The sequence below is a fragment of the Mytilus edulis genome, chromosome 7, assembly GCF_963676685.1.
Source record: "Mytilus edulis chromosome 7, xbMytEdul2.2, whole genome shotgun sequence".
NCBI classification, from domain to species: Eukaryota; Metazoa; Mollusca; class Bivalvia; order Mytilida; family Mytilidae; genus Mytilus; species Mytilus edulis.
In genome coordinates, this window is record NC_092350.1 from 89,465,352 (window position 1) to 89,488,633 (window position 23,282).

At 32.0% G+C, this 23,282-nt stretch overlaps 1 protein-coding gene across 1 annotated transcript; it reads left to right on the forward strand.

Moving 5' to 3' along the window:
- Positions 1–97: 97 nt before the first annotated feature.
- On the forward strand, positions 98–21,799 carry LOC139482731 (single-stranded DNA-binding protein 1-A, mitochondrial-like). Its single transcript, XM_071266794.1, has 6 exons — positions 98–211; positions 12,537–12,603; positions 13,924–14,049; positions 15,420–15,507; positions 19,679–19,770; positions 21,153–21,799. Exons 1-6 carry the CDS (start codon positions 185–187, stop codon positions 21,245–21,247), a joined length of 495 nt encoding a protein of 164 aa, XP_071122895.1. The 5' UTR covers positions 98–184; the 3' UTR covers positions 21,248–21,799.
- Positions 21,800–23,282: the final 1,483 nt, after the last annotated feature.

A 23,282-nucleotide genomic window follows, 5' to 3' on the forward strand; every position in this document is an offset into this window, starting at 1 on the left:
AAATTATAAGCAGCATTATTTTACATAATTTTGCTTCAGTTTAGTAAATAACTGGCAAAGGAATGTCATTGAAATTTTACACAGTCCATAAAATTTGAAGTATATTATCTGCAATTTAGGACGACGGGGTTTGGGACGAATTTGTCATCACAACCCATAAACACGAGGAAAACTAAACACGAGAATGAATGTACTTCGTTCACTCACAAGAGTAAGCTATGTTCATGAGTAATTTTATGGTTTGACTACTTTATATGTATACAAAGATTGTCATTTTTCATTAGCTTTCTTCACAGAAGTTGAAACATGAGACCTACAAAACTTTTAAGAATTTGAAGTGAAGCCAAACTGAGGTCACCCCTACATGGACTACATGATATTCATCATGTTCATGTAGTTATAACATGTATGATTTATGCCTGTTTTAGTTCCCTACCGACATGACCGACCTGTCGAAGCAGACTTTAGGTTTGCACTCTGTCCGTCTGTCTGTCAATAAAAACATGAGTTTTCAACCGCTAACTTTATACCGAAAATCGCCAACAATTAATGTGTTAATCCGACTAAAATCCATCTGTCAATCCGACGGACCTTTGATTTGAAATAAAATAAAAATTAACTTTGCCGACCTTTTTTTACCAAAATTTATTTTCATCTCTTATTATTCATGACAGCGATGTTCATTTTGTTCAAGCGCTAACTTTAAACCGAAAATCGCCAACAAGTAATGTGGGCGCAAGTAGGATATACGGTACTATAGTTCCGGCTTTTGCAATAAATTAATACGCGTATTATAAGTTATATGGTTCGCTACTGACCACATACAGATCCGTAGAGGGTAAGTAAAATCCATAGGGGTTGAGGCCGGAGGCCGAGTCCCCTATGAATTTTATTCACCCTCTATGGATCCGTACGAGGTCAGTAGTTAACCGTATAACGAATTTATTGGACGCTGGACTTTTTCTGCGGCGTTTTGTTGAAAAATAAACAATGAAACACAACAACATTAATAGATGACGTCGCCATTAACGCGTCATGAACCCCATATGAAACTTACTAACCCCATACGGTCTCATAGGGTGTCACCACGTGACGGCATTTAACCAATCACAAAGTGATTATTCATCTGTGGTCCGATAAGTATTCATGGGTAATAAAATTGAAACTGTTTAAATTTTACATTAATCTGAAATAAATGAGTAATTTACAGGTTGACAAGTCGACAGGTTGACAATTTAAAAACTTGAGGTTATGGTTGGAATAAGTGGTTGACAGGTTGACAAGTCGACAGGTTGACAATTTTAAAAATGTTATGGTTGAAATAAGTGGTTGACAGGTTGACAAGTCGACAGGTTGACAGATTGATAAGTTGATAATTTAATATAATAACTAGTAAGTTATGGTTGACAAGTCGACAGGTTGACAAGTTGACAAAATGACAGATTGACAACTTGAGAGCATTTATAAAGTCATGAAAGTGTAAAATAGTATTATTAGTGACTGGTAGACAGATCGACAAGTTGACAGGTTGACAATTTCATTTTCAGAAATGTAAAATCAGGGCTCGACATTAACGTTTGTCCGATTGTCCGGGACAAGTGGACACAGGTGTCGGGCAAGTAGATTCACCATACTACTTGTCCCATGGGACAAGTGAAAAATCAAGGTCAGATAAAAATAGATCAAATTCAAGACTTATACATTCCCAAAAATATGAATGATTGTTTTATTGATCATACTTAATGAAATAATTATTCATTGATTGAACCAGAGACATATAAAACTTGTATAATATGTCTCTGATTTGGAGTATTGAACATGCTGGCAGCCATTGACCAGGGGGGATATAAGTAAGGGGAAAGAAACCAATGTTAATGTATCTTCTTAGTATAAGCTTCCTTGAATAAGGAGCACCTCCATATGGAGTTTTACCTAAACTTTAAAATATTAAATTAAAGTATGTTTCATTTGATTTTGCTTTTATGCATAACAATACATTAAAAGAAGTTTTATTTGATCAGTCAGGAGCATTACTTAAACAAGTAACAATTAAAATTACCTATACAAGTAATGTTGAAAACGAGGCTAATTTAAATATAACTTATATAAGTTATTTTTCTGAATATTATGTTTATAGTTGTCCAAGAATACAGATTTTACTAGCTTAAAAAAATTTTCACAGTTATTGCGTAAACCCCTGAGGGTTTACGCAGTATATATTGGACGAGTGATGTAGTCTTTCGGAACACCGGATGTTATTCGGAACACTTCTGTTCTTTCTTTGACCACCTTTCAAATACATGCGCAATAGCTATGACCACCTTTCAAATGCATGCGCAATAGCTTACTAATCTGTTGAATATGCATTAGCATCTTAAGTTGCTATAGAGATATTTTACGTATGATCTGAAATTTATTATGATATAATATTTTCTTGCACACGATTACAAGCTGCTAATATCAACCTACATGCGTAGTATTTTAATTAGTCAAACGATGTAACCAGCTGTGTTTAGATATGAGATAAGATTTCATGTAAACAATGCGCTTTATATTCTGAACGATAATAATTAAAAATAAAATCTTTAGAAAGAGTTTTAGTAGCATTTTATTTTAGATTTTACGTTTAAAGGGAAGTCTTTCTTGCATATGATTAAATTACAGTTATTTTTTTGGTTAAATATTGCAACTTTAATAAAAAAAAAAATGGTTATTAAAAATAAAATTAAATAGATATTGAATATGAAAAAATAAAATATTTTGAACGAGAACAATTAAAAATAAAATCTTTAAAAAGGTATTAGCACTTTTTTGAAATTTTACGTCTAGGATAGACCAAGGACATGGAAATATAATCATAAATACGTGCCTCAAATAGGTGTAAAAACGAGGATTTTTCAAAAAAAAAATCGTTTTTTGAAAATAACGTTAAGATTAATTATGAATGTTATGTTCGTATTTATTTTCAGTAATATTGCAAATTTAAAGTTATTTTCTTTGTTTCAATATTGCAACATTATTTACTTTTTTTTTAAAACAAGGAGGTCACATAATAACCTCTGAATCCTTTTCGTCATTAAAATGCGACTGATAAGTACAAATGTATATAGATATTCAATATGAAGGGGGAAAAATAACCGTGACTGAAATCTAAATCTTAGATTTATTTTTAAAAAATACACACTTGACCATGCAGATGTAAGAAATGATACTTCAAGCAATGAAACAACGAATTAAATGTGCCACTTTAATTACGACTGATAACCTAAAAATGAATCATGCATGCATTTTTAGCAGACTTAACCAGGTCGGCGATAAGATATCGAAATATAAAAAAGAAGATGTCAATGAGAAAACTATCTACAAGAAACCAAAATAACACAGAAATACAAACTATGGGTCACCGTACGGCCTTCAACAACAGGCAAAGCACGCACCGCGTAGTCGGCTATAAAAGGCCCCGAAATGACAATGTAAAACAATCAGTCAAAAAAGATTATTAACAAAGTCCGTATCATCGTATGCGTAACTTAGTTGCTCACCAGAGGAACGCTACGCAAGCGTTTAAATCCGCGTTCCATAAGTTTGAAGTACGTCGAAATGCAAAGGTATCTAAAGGCTTGGTGAACGCTTTTACTTCATGAAAATTTTAATGGAACATAAAAAATTTCATTCAGCTCAAGCGTTTGTCAAGCGTATACCTGTAAACTGCACGCACATAATATACACGCTATACGAGCGTTGAAAACGCTACAGATAAGTTTGAGACACATACAAAAATACGCGTCGCCTTAAAGCTTTCATTCAGGAGAAAAAGTCCGATACGGGTGAAATTCTTCAAACCTACAGAATATATTACACCCTCTCCAACCATGCAACATGGGACTAGACATAGAAGTACAGGAACTACTCCCATTAGTTTGAGCTGTACAAGATCTACAAAAATATCCCGCCTGCCTCAAAGGTGCATAGGATCGACCATGGTCCAGCACTAATGATACAAGTACCAACCAGAGTTACAATGCCGTGGTTGTAAGTCTTTAAAGGCATGCACCGAGCGGCCTCCAAAAATGAAAAAAAAAACCCACTATTTAGTCGGCTATTAAATGCCCCGACCATTAAGATTTAAAAACAAAAATCAAACAAAACTAAACAGCCTTATTGATAACAAAATAATTTGTGCATGATTTTTTTTTACCACGACCGACGTACGTCGGATCTATAAGTTGATGTGTGAAGCCGGTATTACATTAAATAAACAGGCAATGTCAGTTTCTAATTCTTATGCACAACAAAATAATATAAGACAATACATCTTTATTGCGTAAACCCCTGAGGGTTTACGCAGTATATATTGGACGAGTGATGTAGTCTTTCGGAACACTGGATGTTAGTCGGAACACTTCTGGTCTTTCTATGACCACCTTTCAAATACATGCGCAATAGCTATGACCACCTTTCAAATGCATGCGCAATAGCTTACAAATCTGTTGAATATGCATTAGCATCTTAAGTTGCTATAGAGATATTTTACGTATGATCTGAAATTTATTATGATATAATATTTTCTTGCACACGATTACAAGCTGCTAATATTAACCTACATGCGTAGTATTTTAATTATAGTCAAACGATGTAACCAGCTGTGTTTAGATATGAGATAAGATTTCATGTAAACAATGCGCTTTATATTCTGAACGAAAATAATTAAAAATAAAATCTTTAGAAAGAGTTTTACAATGTTTTAGTAGCATTTTATTTTAGATTTTACGTTTAGTGAAGATGTACATGTTGTAAAAAGCAAGCTATTTATTTTTTTATACTGAAATTAAAGGGAAGTCTTTCTTGCATATGATTAAATTACAGTTATTTTTTTTGGTTAAATATTGCAACTTTAATAAAAAAAAAAAATGGTTATTAAAAATAAAATTAAATAGATATTGAATATAAAAAAATAAAATATTTTGAACGAGAACAATTAAAAATAATATCTTTAAAAAAAGTATTAGCACTTTTTGAAATTTTACGTCTAGGATAGACCAAGGACAAGGAAATATAATCATAAATACGTGCCTCAAATAGGTGTAAAAACGAGGATTTAAAAAAAAATCGTTTATTGAAAATAACGTTAAAATTAATTATGAAAGTTATGTCCGTATTTATTTTCAGTAATATTGCAAATTTAAAGTTATTTTCTTTGTTTAAATATTGCAACATTATTTACTTTTTTTAATAACCTCTGAATCCTTTTCGTCATTAAAATGCGACTGATAAGTATAGATATTCAATATGAAGGGGGAAAAAATAACCGTGACTGAAATCTAAATCTAAAATTTATTTTAAAAAAATACACATTTGACCATGCAGATGTAAGAAATGATACTTCAAGCAATGAAACAACGAATTAAATGTGCCACTTTAATTACGACTGATAACCTAAAAATGAATCATGCATGCATTTTTAGCAGACTTAACCAGGTCGGCGATAAGATATCGAAAATAAAAAAGAAGATATCGGGTTTGGTGTCAATGAGACAACTATCTGCAAGAAACCAAAATAACACAGAAATACAAACTATGGGTCACCGTACGGCCTTCAACAACAGGCAAAGCACGTACCGCATAGTCGGCTATAAAAGGCCCCGAAATGACAATGTAAAACAATCAGTCAAAAAAGAAAATTAACAAAGTCCGTATCATCGTATGCGTAACTTAGTTGCTCACCAGAGGAACTTTATGCAAGTGTTTAATCACGCGTTCCATAAGTTTGAAGTACGTCGAAATGCAAAGGTATACGCTTGGTGAACGCTTTTACTTCAGGAAAATTTTAATGGAACATAAAAAAAATCATTCAGCTCAAGCGTTTGTCAAACGTATATACATGTACCTGTAAACTGCACGCACATAATATACACGCTACACGAGCGTTGAAAACGCTACAGATAAGTTTTAGACACGTTAAGGGCACATTGCATACAAAAATACTCGTCGCCTTAATGCTTTCATTTAGGGAAAGAAGTCCGATACGGGTGAAACTTCATCAAACCTACAGAAGATATTACACCCTCTCTAACCATGCAACATGGGACTAGACATAGAAGTACAGGAACTACTCCCATTAGTTTGAGCTGTACAAGATCTACAAAAATATCCCGCCTGCCTCAAAGGTGCATATAGGATCGACCATGGTCCAGCACTAATGATACAAATACCAACCAGAGTTACAATGACGTGGTAGTAAGTCTTTAAAGGCCACCGAGCGGCCTCCAAAAATGAAAAAAAAACTACTATTTAGTCGGCTATTAAATGCCCCGACCATTAAGATTTAAAAACAAAAATCAAACAAAACTAAACAGCCTTATTGATAACAAAATAATTTACGAAAACAACTTGACCGACATGAATTATGAACAACAACCACTGTACTACATGTTTCTGGCTTTAGAATGGACATTGGCACATAAACAATGTGGTGGCCATAAACCCAACCCTCCCAAATGAACCAAACCTTAAGGACAACACATCGCAAGAAAAAACTGTAAAATATCAGTTGCAATTCGCGTCCCTAAAATTATGGGTACGGTGCACAATAATCACTTACATAAAAACAATAGACATAAATCACTGAAATAATCGCACTTACCGTAAGCTATTTCAAAGCTAGTGAACATGTAGACGAACCAGTGGACATAGACGGACTGGTAAACATGTAAACAGACGGGCGAATGTGACAGACTTATTGACAAACATTCACATATAGACAGACCTGCAGTTGGGAATGTAGGAAGACCAGGAGAAACGCTGAGGTACGCTTTACGCACACCCAATACACGCTTTAAGCTCGTTGTGCACACGATACAGATATGATTGACAGGTTGAATGCATCAAAATTACTAGCGTTTTGGTAGCGTGCATGATTTTTTTTACCTCGGCCGACGTACGTCGGATCTATACGTTGATGTGTGAAGCCGGTATTACATTATTTAAACCACTAAACAGGCAATGTCAGTTTCTAATTCTTATGCACAACAAAAGTAATATAAGACAATACATCTTTATTAAACAATTATCTAATATATATATAATGCCAAACAAGCATTTGGGTTTACGATTGCATTTCTTTTTTTAAAGAAAGCAACTTGTCTGGTTATTTTTCCTTTGATATATAAAAACTAATTGTTCAGAAATACTGATTAACTTTCCGACGCACTTATCTTTCATACCGATGCTTCTGGGTCAAAGATTGGTCTCTTGGGACTATTAAATTATCATTTTCCTCTAAAATCTTGAAGGTAGACTGATTTAAATAGATAGATACTTGTGAATTAATTTAGACCTGAAGTTATTTATAATTTGTAACCTAAATCAATTACATATGTGCCTTAGATAAGTGTAATTGCTATTTTTTTCAAAAATGTTTAAAATAACTTATTCAAGTAATATTTTTGTCATTATTTTCAAAGTAACCCTTAATCTCTATACTCCTTTCAAATCTGATAAATTCTTTATTTTATGATATAAAATGTTGTTTAAAATCATGAAAACTACATTTAGTCTATGTTTCTATTGAAAATTAAAATAACTCTATTAAGTAATTTTATTATTTTTAAAATAAAAAATTACTTACCGTATATAAGTAATTAAAAAAATAACTTGTTTAAGTAACGCCCCTGACTGTTGATAAGATCTATGATATAAAAATTTAAGATGAAAAAAAAAAAAAATCTAAAAAGGCAGATTTTTTAGTGAAATGTGTATGTACTTCATGATCATATATCAATGTATATACAAATCAAAATAAATTGTAAAAGCTTGTTTTGACATCATCAATAAATTAAAAAGGTTTACTCATATACATGTTCAAGGTGGCCAGGTGTATTTGTAGGATTTAATAATGTCCTCCATGAAAAAATGTCCACCGGACACATTTTGACAATATTTACTTATTTAAATGTGTCCTGGACACAATTTCCTATGAAAACATGTCCTTAGGTATGAAAAAGTGTCCATGCACATGGACATTATTCACTACCATAATATTGTCCAGGTGGACATTTTTTTCACAGGACATTGTGTCCGCCAGGGCACTTTTTGATATGATTAAAGTATTAAATGATTCCATTGCCTTGTTATTACTGGACGCATTGTAACTTTAATTACGAACTTGAATTAATTGTTACTTTGACATAAAAATTGTCTCATTGGCACTCGTACCATCCTTATCTTCATATCTATATTTTTTAATATAATTATATACATGTTAGATGCTGTTCTATTTTATTTTCCTTTGAAGACACAATTAAATAACATTCACTACGAAAATTTGTTCAGCAGATGGACCATATTTCATAACTGTTGCTGTAAAATGCTGTCCACTTAGGAGACAATATTTCATGGCAATGGACATTATTTATTTTCTATTGCCTTCTTATCTGACATAATAAATATTACAAAGTTCTTCATATTTGATTTTACACTTCCTTCTTATTGTTATTCTTTCATTGTCATAACCATTTGTTGGGAATTTCTTAGAACTTAAATTTCTCTATATTCACTTCCATCCATTATTTATTTGTTTACAATAGACAATAGACAATAGACAATAGACAATAGACAATATTTTATTCGCACAAACACATTTACATTAAATGGTTATGGCATACAAAATTAAGACAATAAACTGACAATAGTTAAATTGTATATTGATCAATTTCTCACCAATCCTTCATATTTCAGTGATTGGGAAGGACGTGCGCCCTGCGCCTATAGCGCATATTGACAATAAATGGCGCATACAGTGACAAATGTAAGTGCCCACGTGGCGCACAATATTTTTCACTTCGTTTCGAAACGTTTAGATATCATCAAATGAATTTCCGATCGTGTTCCGTGCGCCATGTGTATGTACACAACTGCGTAATGTTCCTCCAATAATAGGAGCACCTATATATTTTTGGGACGTCTCGGGTGTTTCCCTATGATAATAGAACCATGCGATGTAACATCTCGGGTGTTTTCCTATTGTAATAATAGAACCATGCGGTCTAACTGATAACCCGAAAAACGTAATTAAGCATCATTCATGATATATATTTTTTTGTAAACAACTTTACATTTGTGAAATTTGGCTAGTACAGACGAGATCTAACTCTAATAATAATCTCATGTAGTTTAGCTTGTTATTATTTCGATTAAAGAACCCGAAAGACTTTTTAGGAATATAGTTTTTGTCTCCATAAAAGACGCTTTATTGTCCTTGTCATTTTTTGGTCTTTGGCTCGTTTTGACATTTTGCAAACATGACTTCAGCGATTTGTTGTTTTGTTCTATGAATTAATGGTACTCTATACTGTTATTCTTGTCACCGTGATGACGTTTTAATAATACAAGAAGTGCAGAGGCAATGCCTGAAATGTCCTCTGATACGGAACGTCTGGAATAAGTATGGTATCGACGAAGACCCAAATTTAATGTACAAAAAAAAAACCATGACAGTACCAGTTTAAACATTGTAAATAAAGGTTAACTTAATTACAATGTATTGTTGGGGTTGGAAGAAGTTATTGTATATTCATTGAAATTGAAATTACAAAATCACAGGAACAATATCAATGATTTTATTTAAAATCATAAAGGTAAGTACCAACACCTCTTTGCCAAAATATACTGATACTTTTTTTTTTTTTTTTACAGAAGTCAATTCAAAGGGCCCACTCATTTGACAACATGGCCCATTATTTTTTAAAATGGCCCATTGAATTCATTTTTGAGGGGCCCTGGGCCCATAGTAAAAAAAAACCTTCCAGATCACTGATATTTTAATAAAAATTTAAGTATAATAAAACTTTGTAATGACCTTTGTATTACTTCCCTTAGAGGACACAATTTAATAGCAACTACTATGAAAATTTGTCCTGTGAGTGGACACTATTTCATTTTGTTAGCAGTAAACATTTGTCCTTTTGAGGGACACCATTCCATGGCAATGGACATTATTAAATACCAAATTTCAATGAAAAAGTGTCCATGTGGACACTTTTTCATAGGACACTATTATGTCTTACATATTTACATCCTTGGTTTAACCCATACCACTACTAAAGAATGAATAGGTCCATAGGGGAACGTAGTGGTTTGGGAAGAAATGATGATTTAATGATTGACAAATGATAGTGACATTGAGTCAGAGAACACAGTCTTGCAAAAAAACTTTCATTCTGAAATAATCAAATGTATTTTGATGCGGTATTCATATAACATTACAAAATGCTCCTTTTATTAGGTACAATCAAAGCCCAAGTGTTATTATTGCATAAATCATCAATATGTTAGATTTTCAGTTATGAATTCAGACAAGTGAGTTAAGAGTTCGGACAAGCTGATTTTCTTGCCACTTGTCCGAAGGGACAAGTTAGAAAAAATGTTAATGTAGAGGCCTGAAAATGTACAAATGTTAAACAGATTGACAGCGAACAGATATAAAAGTTATAGTCAATACTTGTAAAAAAGGTTAAAAACTGAAGTTAATTTTATTTTATTTAATGGATGATGTACTTTTATTTACTTGTTTAATTGTAAAATTAAACCCTTCAACCTGTCTACCTGTCGACCTTAACATTTGTCAACCTGTCAACTGGTCGACCTTAACATTTGTCAACCTGTCGACCTTAACATTTGTCAACCTGTCAACCTGTCGACCTTAACACTTATCAAACTGTCAACCTGTCGACCATAACACTTGTCAACCTGTCAACTTTTAAACTTGTCGACCTTTATAGTGTCGACCTGTCAGTCTGTCAATTTATGTTCATATAAACCAATTTACTTCTAAAGTTAAACCGATTTATTACTCTGTTCTTCCGAAGGAACTACAGTACCGTTTATCCTACTTGACCCGTAATGTGTAAATCCGACTCAAATCCATCTGTCAGTCCGGCAAATTAGTTTTCCACACTCATGTCATGACACTTTTTATTTGGTATATAGTTGAATCACATGTGACAAGTTAGAGATCTTCTTATTGTCTCCGTATGAGCCTCGTTTTATAAGTAGTTATGGGATTTAAAGGAGGAAATGTGGAGCCTGTATCGGTACAGATTAATGTAAGGATTTGCCTACCCAATTTCTCCATCCAGGCTGTGACCAGTCTTATTACTCAATCTTATTAAAATTTAATCTTTGCATGCAGGGACCAAGCAAAAAATATGAGTGAGTGTGGAGATTTGATTTTTAATAGGTTGCTTATTACCAGAAAATGAACTGTATCAAAACATAATACAATGCAATAAAATAAAACATACTAATTAACTCACACACAAACCTGATTCGCTCAGTCCTCAAAGTATAAAAACGTGCTAAACTACATGTATAATACATAAAATCAAACAAGGTCACCCTGGATGCCCCACAAATGCCTTGGCAAAATACGTCCATGATGAAAATGCATCCAACATAATAATTTAGAAAACTTAATTTGGATGATGTTAATCACAGGTATTCTCTCTGCAAAAATTTCACGTCCATTCCCATCCACATCCACATCAAGTTCTTTTTTTTTCCAGTTTGTTGATTTTGTGCAGAGTAATTGTACTCAGACTTAAAAAATTCAATCTAACACAATATGTCAAATAATCAGTTTTCCCACACACTTTTTTTTTTGTCATTCTTGAAATATTGATTTGATAATTGGTAAATTGTTTTATCATGACAATTTTCAGTTCAAGTTCGAAATTTTGTTCCGATCTGATGATTTTGTGCAGAGTTGTGGTCTTTAAGGTCTTTGGACTTTTAGAAAATTTGATCACAATGACAATCAGAAAAAAATTGCATGAATTACTGAATCTTAAGATTAAACCTTGAATATTACAGGAATAATACTCCCACTGCAGGGGAAAATCTGTTTAGAAAATATCGTTCACCTTGCTATTTGAAAGAAGCAAAAGGTTATTTTTTTTCTTCAATTTTACTAAAAATAATCCATATGTACAAAAAATGATGTATATGTGACACTTTAATAAACAAATTTATATATATTATATATATCCTGTATATCATGTATATGTTTAAAATTTGGTAAAACTACAAAATCACAAATTGTGATAAAATTTCAAATTTTCTACTTAAACATGTCATGCATGTCAAATAAGTAATTCCCCTGTCTGAATGATATAAGAGATGTCTGAATTTGACAATTGCCATGCAGTCTAATAGATACTTTGTATTACATGTGTTACCTTCTGTTGAAAGATCTATAAAAAGAATTGTCCTTGCTAGTTGAAGTGCAGATTGAGTCCCCAAAAAGACAGCAAAAAAAATGTAATTATATTATATGTATAATTACCATCATTACAGACAATTTTTATTTAAATGATCTTAAATATGGAACTCATACTCCTAATTTTTCAGAGTGTCCCCCATCCTTACATTAAATTTAGGATCCACTGTAGTCCAAGCCTATTTTTTGATAATCTGGACTGTATTTACAATTTGTCAAATGTAGTGGCCATTTATAGGATATTTTAATAATCTTTTTTCAGATTACACGGCCATGTGCCCAGTTGGCCAGAACAATGTCTGATGAGAGTCCTAGATCAATGGAAAGATGTGAGTTTTTGTTTACAATGAAGTTTATAGGAATTAGTTTTATCAGATTGGTCGTTGTTATATAATCAATGCTGTCTTACTCTCATGACTGTATTGTAATGTGCTGCTAGACAGGAACTGATTGCTCTAGACTGTACAATTACATTGAAAAACTAAGACAAGCAATATATATGGATGAGATATTTATAGATTATCATTGGTTATCTCAACGAGATTGATTTTGTCACTTGAGCCGTCCAGATGACCAATGATAATCTGTTTATTGCTATTTTACAAATGTACCTATGACAACATTGTTAATTTCCTTGTTATGGTACATGTGTCCTTAGTTTCTAGCCATAATTTTTCATATCTCTTGACTCTGCTGAGAAAGGAAATTATCGGTCAGTCAGATCAACATATGATCAAAGGAAATTCCGTAAAATAGTGATAAATATGGATATAAAATTAAAAGGGAAAAACTTAATAGACAATATACATGTATGAGATGTCAACAGTTATATAGGAATAACTTAATAGACAATATACATGTATGAGATGTCAACAGTTACATAGAAATAACTTAATAGACAATATACATGTATGAGATGTCAACAGTTACATAGAAATAACTTAATAGACAATATACATGTATGAGATGTCAACAGTTACATAGAAATAACTTAATAGACAATATACATGTATGAGATGTCAACAGTTACATAGAAATAACTTAATAGACAATATACATGTATGAGACGTCAACAGTTACATAGAAATAACTTAATAGACAATATACATGTATGAGATGTCAACAGTTACATAGAAATAACTTAATAGACAATATACATGTATGAGATGTCAACAGTTACATAGGAATAACTTAATAGACAATATACACGTATGAGATGTCAACAGTTACATAGGAATAACTTAATAGACAATATACATGTATGAGATGTCAACAGTTACATAGGAATAACTTAATAGAAAATATACATGTATGAGACGTCAACAGTTACATAGAAATAACTTAATAGAAAATATACATGTATGAGATGTCAACAGTTACATAGGAATAACTTAATAGACAATATACATGTATGAGACGTCAACAGTTACATAGGAATAACTTAATAGAAAATATACATGTATAAGACACATGTTTTTTAAGGTATAAACATGATAAATGAAGTAACTCTGATGGGACGAGTAATAAAGTTAACATCCTTATGGTCCCAGAGTTAATACGTTGTTTTACATGTTTTTTCATGTATAAATGAAGTTACTCTGATGGGACGAGTAGGTAGAGATGCTAAATTGTTTTACATGTTTTTTCAGGTATAAATGAAGTAACTTTGATGGGACGAGTAGGTCGGGATGCTGAATTGAGAGGCAGAGAGGATATGAACCAAGTTGCTGTATTTTCTCTTGCTACAAATTACAGAATTAAAAAAAAAGACACTGGTAACAAATTACGACTATTGATTAAAATCTGAGTTCAATTTTTCTTTTTGTTTACTTTTGATAAAATTAGGGAAACTTAGGTATGTTTGTATTTTTACAGAGTTATTCATAATTGAATTTTAAGGGAACAACCATTTAACTTCATGGAGGGGGAGTGGTATGTTTTTTTTTTGCATCATAATTTTTTTTTCTTAACAAATTTATTTAGTTTTTCAACTCTTTCAATCATTTTTTTTAATTTTAGATTTAACACTAAGGATAATTAAGGTATGGGGAAAATCTGTATCCAGAATAAAAAATGTTATCATTTGCTTGACCTGAATTTTTTCCCGCTCAAAGTTGGAATCAGAATATTTTTTTAGGAAATTTTTGATGGAAATTTCTTTTAATGATTTTGGGATGGTGGGTTTTCGTCTGCCAAATAGTGTGCGTTCATTAATATGAAAACACTTGTTGAATTTTTTTTTCAAATTTAGATATGTTGTTTCCTGTGACTAAATGAAGGTCAAGTTCAATTTTCCCGATTTTAGCTTTCTCATTGTTGAGTTGTACAAAGGTAGCCCTTTTCAGTAGGCAATAGTGGTACTTATTATGTGATTGAGTTATTTCCAATTGAACAAGTTTGATTACATTAAGTGATTTAAAATTAATTTTCATCTGTTATCAAATTACAAATAAAATTGAGAAAGGAAATGGTGAATATGTCAAAGCGACAACCACCCGACCATAGAGCAAACAACAGCCGAAGGCAACCAATGGGTCTTCAATGAAGCGAGAATTCCCGCACCCGTAGGTGTCCTTCAGCTGGCCCATAAAATATGCATAATAGTACAGTGATAATGGACGTCATACTAAACTCCGAATTATACACAAGAAACTAAAATTTAAAATCATACAAGACTAACAAAGGCCGCATATATGGTAAATATCAATCAGTTTTCACAGAATTATAATTGGAGTGACAGATCTATTTTCTGCGTCCTATGTGTTGATGATTATAAGATCTGTAGGACTGTTTAAATATAGACATTTTGAAGATAATTACAGATAAGTTTTATAGACATTTCCCCTGCACACACTTTTTTATAAATTGTTTTAACATGCTTAATGAACAAGAACAAAATAAGTCAGCAAGAATAAAATTGTCAATTGACCACTACAGGAATTAATGTCCTCAAAAGTCAATTTTTCATAATTTTTTTTGTTTTCATTGACAACAGCTGCGCACATGCCCCCTTAGTTTTTAACGCTGAATTTTGATATCACTCTACTGTGCTGAGAAAGGAAATTATCAGTCAGTAAGATCAAAGGAAAATGTTGTAAAAAATAATAGTTAATACTATTAAATCAGAATTTATATTCCCTTCCAGGAGAAATTACACAAGATACAGACTGGCACAATATTGTTGTGTTCAACCCATACACACGGGATTTTGTAGCCAGTAAAATAAAAAAAGGGTAAGAGTACTGATAATATTTTATTATACATAACAGGCAGGAGCCCCAGTGGCCGGGTGGTCTAAGTAGTAACTACTGCAATCACTAGCCACTTGATTTTTAATTGATTAGGATCAACATTTTCCTATCAAAATTCAGGGGTTTTCCCTGGGCACTCTGCCTTCCTCCACAAATAAAAACTGGCCACCACCTAAATAGCCCAGAAGTGGTGTTTAAAAGTGGCTTTAAAACACAGAAAAACAATCAATGACTCTCAATATTACTGAAAATATTGTACACCAAAACCTACTCGGAAAGAATACAGCTGAAGACCAAACACAAACAACAAATGGTGCAGCTAGCTGAAGTGGTAGATTCATAAAGATTAATGAATTTAAACCACTTGAGCACAAATCCTGATGAATCGGGCATATTTTGGTAAAAAATAGTTAGGCTGAAATTAATGTGATGAGTACTGTGAACAATGGTGAATAGGATCCATCATGTATTTATTTACTCTTCCAGAAAATACTATGTCCCCCCTTAATAAAAATGCCTTAGGGAACACATTTTTGTTTTAAGGTGGTACCCAACACTTTCACTAAAATTAATTTGGCTCGTTTAATTTTCATAAAATTTTGACAAAGTATTTACTTTGACCCTTTTTACAAAAATATAAAAAAATAAAATAATTTGTACCAAGCGTTTTATCAGAAAAATTACACTGGTTATATAGCAGTTTGACAAACACTAATTTTGATCATTGAGAAGCTTTATATTGCCTTCACAACGCAACTTTGTTAAAACGTTTAGCTGATATTACAGAGTTATCTCCCTGTAGTGTTAGGTACCACCTTAATTTTATGTGGGTGGTTGTAATTGAAATACTAAATTACAAAGGGAGTGTTGTTCTAATTTATTTTTATGCCCCATTTATAGGCATTATGTTTTCTGGTCTGTGCATCCATTTGTCCCTCCATCCATCCGTCCATCTGTCCTGTTTCAGGTTAAAGTCAAAGTTCAGTTTAAAGTTTTTGGCCAAGGTAGTTTTCAGGGTTGGCAAAAACCCGGGTTTTATGAGTATTGCCCAGCCCAGTGGGAAATACTGGGAAAACCCGGTTTTTACTGGGTTTTAGTGGGTAATACTGGGCAATACTGGGTAATATAAAATATTTGTCTGAATTTTAAAGAGGATTCAGTGATAAACACAAATGCAATACATTTAATAAGATATTTATACCCTATTTTGTTTGTTTAGCATTTGTCTAGATTGGCAAACTGTAAAAAGAATGCAAATAAATATTTTGTTTTTCAAATGAATATAGCTCCTATTAAGAATTAACAATTACATATATTAAAGAAACATCACATTTAAATAATGTATATGTACTGTCACTAATTAATAAGTAATTATTCAGATTAGAACACAGATTTGTTTATGTAACAATAATCAGTCCTTTCAATTTTATAAGTGTTAATGGCATGACCCTGTAGGGTAGCAATATGAATGTATAACAATTAAAATTAACAATTCACTTAAACACTGCAATAAAATGCATTTTTCAAAGTTTGGATTATTGAAACAATACTTGGTAATTAAAAGGTATCTTTAAATTTGCAAATCTTGTTTTGTACAATGTATTCTGCCTACATATAAAATTAATAGAAAAGAGAATGAAATTGAATTTTCTAGAAATGACTGTCAATGGTTATCTGTATAAAAAGTATATATTTAGCTGTTATACTATGAAACTATAACAAGTCTTTCCTATTTTGTGTTAAAATAAGCTTAAAAAATCATATTGCCCAGTAATGCCCACTATTACTCATTTCTGGGAGTATTGCCCAGCCCGGGAATTCCCGGGTAGGTAATACTTTGCCAACCCTGGTAGTTTTTTATGAAGTTGAAGTCCGATCGACTTGAAACTTAGTACACATGTTCCATATGATATGATCTTTTTAATTTTAATGCCAAATTAGAGATTTTACCCCATTTTCACGGTCCACTGAACATAGAAAATGATAATGTGGATGGGGCATCTGTGTACTATGGACACAATCTTGTTATTCTGTGAGTGGTCAAAATTGTGGTGGGAGGTTTAAAAAAACAAGTGCCATCTCTAGTGGGGGACATAGTATTTTATGGAACAGCCCTCTTACAACCTTAGGCCTTGTTAATATCACCAGGAAAATGAGGTACTGTGAAGTCATCTATATTCTTGGGATATCAATTTTCTTGGACTTATTGGGTATATCATGTATTAGCAAACGAAGAATTTAAATGTTCAATGTGCAATGAAGTACTAATTATCCATAGGCTAAAATGAAAACTTTGGAGGAACCACAAAACAAAACCATCCTCATACTGTGGCTTCATTATTATTTGTGGGATACCAATTTTCGTTGATTTCGTAGGCCATAGAAGAACCACGAAAATAAATGTTCAGCGAATTTCAAATTTTCTATAGACTTGTATGCAGACTTAAGCAAAACCACGAATTTAAATATCCACGAACATGTAAGTTTTCCTAAATCCACAAAAATAAATGAATCCACAGTAAATGAGAGAAAAACAACTGATTTTACCACACATATTACACGTTTTTACAAATTATGTCTCTTCAGTGATCCTGGGGTCAAATGTTTGTTGTAATCAAAATCAAAATCCTATTAATTCACATACCCGTAGCCAGGGGGGTTCGTCCCTTGAAACAAATAATGACTGTTAACGTTCTGTTTGAATTGTGACTGTTAAAGTCGAGTTTTTGAGACCAAAAAAAAACCCTTTTGGAAATTCCTGGCTACGGGCCTGATTCATACATCTATGGTCGGGTTGTTGTCTCTTTGACACATTCCCCATTTCCATTCTCAATTTTATCATGTACATATACAAACACTGTATATGCATTAGAGCTCACACATAAACAAGTCGATTTTTGTTTTTGATTAAAAGAATTCAAAACATGTATTTATCATAAAAATGTGTTTTCAATTTTAGACTTATCTAAATCAGAAAACGACAGACTTGTTAAGTCTATTTATGTTAATGAAAAAACTTAATTTTACTTGGTTGCCAAAGTACACCACCTATGACAGCAAAAACCTGTCTGAGAGTTCACAAGGACTTGAGCTATCTATATTTAATTATCTAATTAAAAATCCTTACTAAACACAGATGTTTTACCTCATTAAGTGTGGCTCCAGGTGGATGCATTGTAAGGTTAATTAACATTATCTCCGATTTTTTAGACTCTCATTCATATTTTTCTTTAGAAGACAAAGCATTGTCTTTCAATGTTGTCATTATTTGATTTAGATGCACATGATGCATGACCTATTTATAAATATGCGTGGGTCTTGAAGTTAACCAATTTTGATAACTTATCGACTTGTAGGAGTCGATATTTGCAATTTTTTTATTCTGTTCAATTATTTCTTGCTTAACAATATATGACTTATTAAAGTCATATTTTGTCTTGCATTAAAGGGAGACAAATCCTAAAACTTACAAATTTTGACCTCTATGAGTCAAAAGCAGATTCAGACTTATTTATGTCTGAGCTCTGACTGATATATAAACCACCAAACAAGTAGAATGTTTTTACAACATTACTAAGAGTCAGCACTATTCACCACAGCCATGCTAGCTGTTCAGTTAATTAACAATTTAACAACCCGCCAAATGAATAAGACTATCACAGATATTGAGAATTAAATGTATTAGGTAGTCAGAAGGCACTTTTTATTCTAACACTGCTCTCTCCCTTTGATTATTTCCTGTAAATGTTCATACTTTCCTTTTTAAAATAATCAAATTTAATATAAGTGCCTTCTTACCCCCAATTAATCAACCCTTAAACAGACCTTATCAACAACAAAAAAGATCTTTAAGAAGATGTGGTATGAGTGCCAATGAGACAATTCTCTATCAAAGTCACAATTTATAAAAGTAAACCATCAAAGTACTGTCTTCAATGTTACACATTTCCAGTTTGGTTTGCATAACCATTTAGGAAAATTTTGAAACTTAACAGGTATCACAATGCAAGTTGTGTTAAAATATTACAGAAGCATTTTTTTTGTGTTTGAGTCCTGTTAATGAGATGTGTTTTATTTTTTTATTTTAGAGAACTGCTTTTGATACAAGGACAGTTTGAGTCTTGTTATTGAGATGGTTTTTTTTATATTTTAGAGATCGGCTTTTGGTACAAGGACAGTTGTCAAATAAAAAATATGAAGATCCCACAACTAATGAAAGAAAAATAATTAGTAGAGTAATAGCAAGTATGTATACATCACCTGAATGTGGCCATGTCTAGAAAATGTTAAATCTCACTTTTGTACGAGCAAACATTTAGATTAGAATTATTTTTTTACAGAAATAATTCTGGTTATTTCATTGAAATTGGGTTTCTTAATCGCCAATTTGCACTAATTTTAGATTTAAAATGCTTGATCGATTATAAAATTGTAACTGGAGTAAAGTTTGATAATCTAATAAATGCTATACCTGACTTTCAAACTAACTAATCCAACCCTGCATGCTCCCCTTAAATCCACTAAATGAATACAACTTACAAGACGATTACAACAGATATGTACACATCACATGAAATAGAGCCTTTATCTGTTCATAGGGACTTAAATTGATGTTTGGTTACTATTTAAACTTTGTAACTCAATAATGTGGATTAAATGTGGATTATATGTGGATTAAATGCTGACAAAACACATCTATGTATCCACACTTGTATGTATTTTTATGCCCCACCTACGATAGTAGAGTGGCATTATGTTTTCTGGTCTGTGCCTCCGTTCCTCTGTCCGGTTAAAGTTTTTGGTCGAGGTAGTTTTTGATGAATCTGAAGTCCAATCAACTTGAAACTTAATACACATGTTCCCCATGATATGATCTTTCTAATTTTAATGCCAAATTATAGTTTTGACCCCAATTTCATGTTCCACTGAACATAGAAAATGATAGTGCAAAGTTCAGGTTAAAGTTTTTGGTGAAGGTACTTTTTGATGAAGTTAAAGTTACATCAACTTGAAACTTAGTACACATGTTTCCTATCATATGATCTTTCTAATTTTAATTCCAAATTAAAGTTTTGACCCCAATTTCACGGTCCACTGAACATAGAAAATGATAGTGGGAGTGGGGCATCCGTGTACTATGGACACATTCTTGTTATATAAGGTTTCTGTTGGTTTTTTTCCAAAAAATATGAATCTGTAATACCATTTGAAACATCATACACAGTAACACTACAGTTTTGGTGGATTCTGTCACTACCGCAGGCTTTACATGGGCTGTCCAAGAGTTCTATACTCTAATCTATCCTTTGATTAAATATAAAAAAAGATGAAGACAATTTTCAAAGTAGAGTATTTTGCCTGTATTGATGGATCGTTAATCGATTGTATAAATGTACATGATCAGCAACCATGTTCTCCTCAGGGCCTTTTAGCATTGTGGTAATGTGATGCTATAGTTTTGGAATATGATGCTATCTGAATTGGTTTTCCTATAGATTATGTTATGAATGTGATGTTATAATTTAGAAACAAGATTGTATTTCAATTTCCGTTGTTTACCAAGATGCTAACTGGAATATGAGTTTGATCAGTGTTTTGTCACATGCATGGTCTTTTTTATTCTTTAGGAAATGTTATAAATCTGACACAGAAATGGAGAAATGAAGAACAATCTCATCAGGGAGAGGAAGAGGAGTATGAAAATCAAGATCAAAGTTCATAGACATTATAATTTGTATTTTTATTTCCATCATTTTGTATTTTATCATTTTACATTGTCATGTGATTGAGTGTTATCATTTAGTTTTCTCTTGACCAAACTTGCCTGGGATCTTGGTACAATCTCTTCTTTATATCATGTGACCAATTTTTAGTAATATTCAAAACATAAATTTACAGCTCTTCCATATTAACATACATGGTACTTTAAATAAAGAAGGCCCTTTTTGGAACACCGTCTAAAGATGTAATTTAGAATATCACCTTCATTTTCACTGTACTTGACTACCACCAAAAGTTGAGATTTCATAGAACATGTAGTCCCATGAATATTTTAATGGAACAGCCCTCCTACTCAAAACAATGGTGCACATGTCAGTTATGAAATTATAATTATTTCTTCCAAAGTCATTGACAGGAATTACAAATTTAAGGTTAAAATTGAAATTTGGCATAGATGACAAAAAAGGGAGATAATTGAAATGTGTTTCTCTGATTTACTATTTATTCAGAAAATTGTCAAACTTGGAATAAAATGTAAAAGTTTTGTTGTTAAGGTAGCACAATACAAAGATTTTTTTCTTTCCAATCACTAACCTTTGAAATGCTGTAACTTTCTTATGAATACATAGAAAATAATAAAAGAGGTATTTATAGATAGATAAAAGATTAATCTTTTAAATGAATGTAATATTTTTATTAGGGCTATTCCAGAAAAAAATGTATGGGGAGGGGGGGGGGGGGGGGGGGGGGGTTGGAAGGCACTTTTTGTCAGCACCCGCCACCCAGACAATTGTAATTGAGACTTATAGTGCATTATAGTGTGAAAAGTTGCTCTGATACCCATCACCCATGTATTATTAATATAATGTGCCTTCCAACCCCGCCATACATTTTTTTCTGGAATAGCCCTTATGCAATCATTATGTACTCAATTATTATGTAATTAGTGGAAAAATCTGGTTAAGTTCACTTGAATGAATTTAGCTCTACCATCTCTTTAACTATACAGAAAATTTTAACGAAATCTTAATCAACACATCATGGGCTTCAAAAGGGTGTCTCAGATTGTCTCTATGGTATTCCATTCTCTCATAAATCTGTAACTAGTGTAACCATCCTAACCACATAAAAGACGATAGTGTTTAATTAGGTGTAAAATTTGTTCTATACATTTTATCTGAAATCTGAGACACCCTTTTGTAGATAATGGCCATAGGAACAAAATATAATAAAATCAACCCTCTAAGAATACCTATGCAGAAGCTAATTTAATTTGAAAGTGGAAATTTGGTGAAAAATATTTTAGACACAGTTAACATTATAATTGTATAATACTAACATTGCATTAATTTGAAAGAGTAATCTGTTAGCTATCCAAAACTACCACATTTATAAATTTTCAAGCATTATTAAGAAAGTTACAGCATTTTAAAACTTGGGAGTTGGAGTTATGAAATCTTTGTATTGTGCTACCTTAAACTGTCAGTTAATGTGTTGTCCATTCCATCTAGAATACCTGTCACATCACAAGGGATTATATAATATTCTCAATTTCTAGTTTCAAGATTTACCTAGAGTTATATCCCTTTGCACGTGTAACTTATTAATTCACATCTTTTTTTTACTATACAGTTGTAGTAGATGTGATTTTTTGTTTTGTTTATGTGATAATGGTAAAATCTTTTACTTAATAATATAAAAAAATCTTTTTATGTGAGATAGTTATTGATTATATTGATTTAGTCACATCTTTTAAAGAAAAGTAAGGGGATGTGTTTATTTATATCGTAACTAAGCCTTCTGTTCACTCAAATTGTAATGTCTGACAACATAGTCACAAACTAAATACATTTTTTGTTGTGACTTTTGATAGTGTGTTTATTTAGACAATTATCTATGACTTTCTGAAACATTGCAGGTTTGCAGAATTTTTATGTCATCAGCTTCAAATGTAAAATTGAGGGTCTTGTAAGGTCGGTAGAATGTTAGGTTAAGTAAATATGAATAATCTAGTTCTGGTAATTAAAATGTTGAAT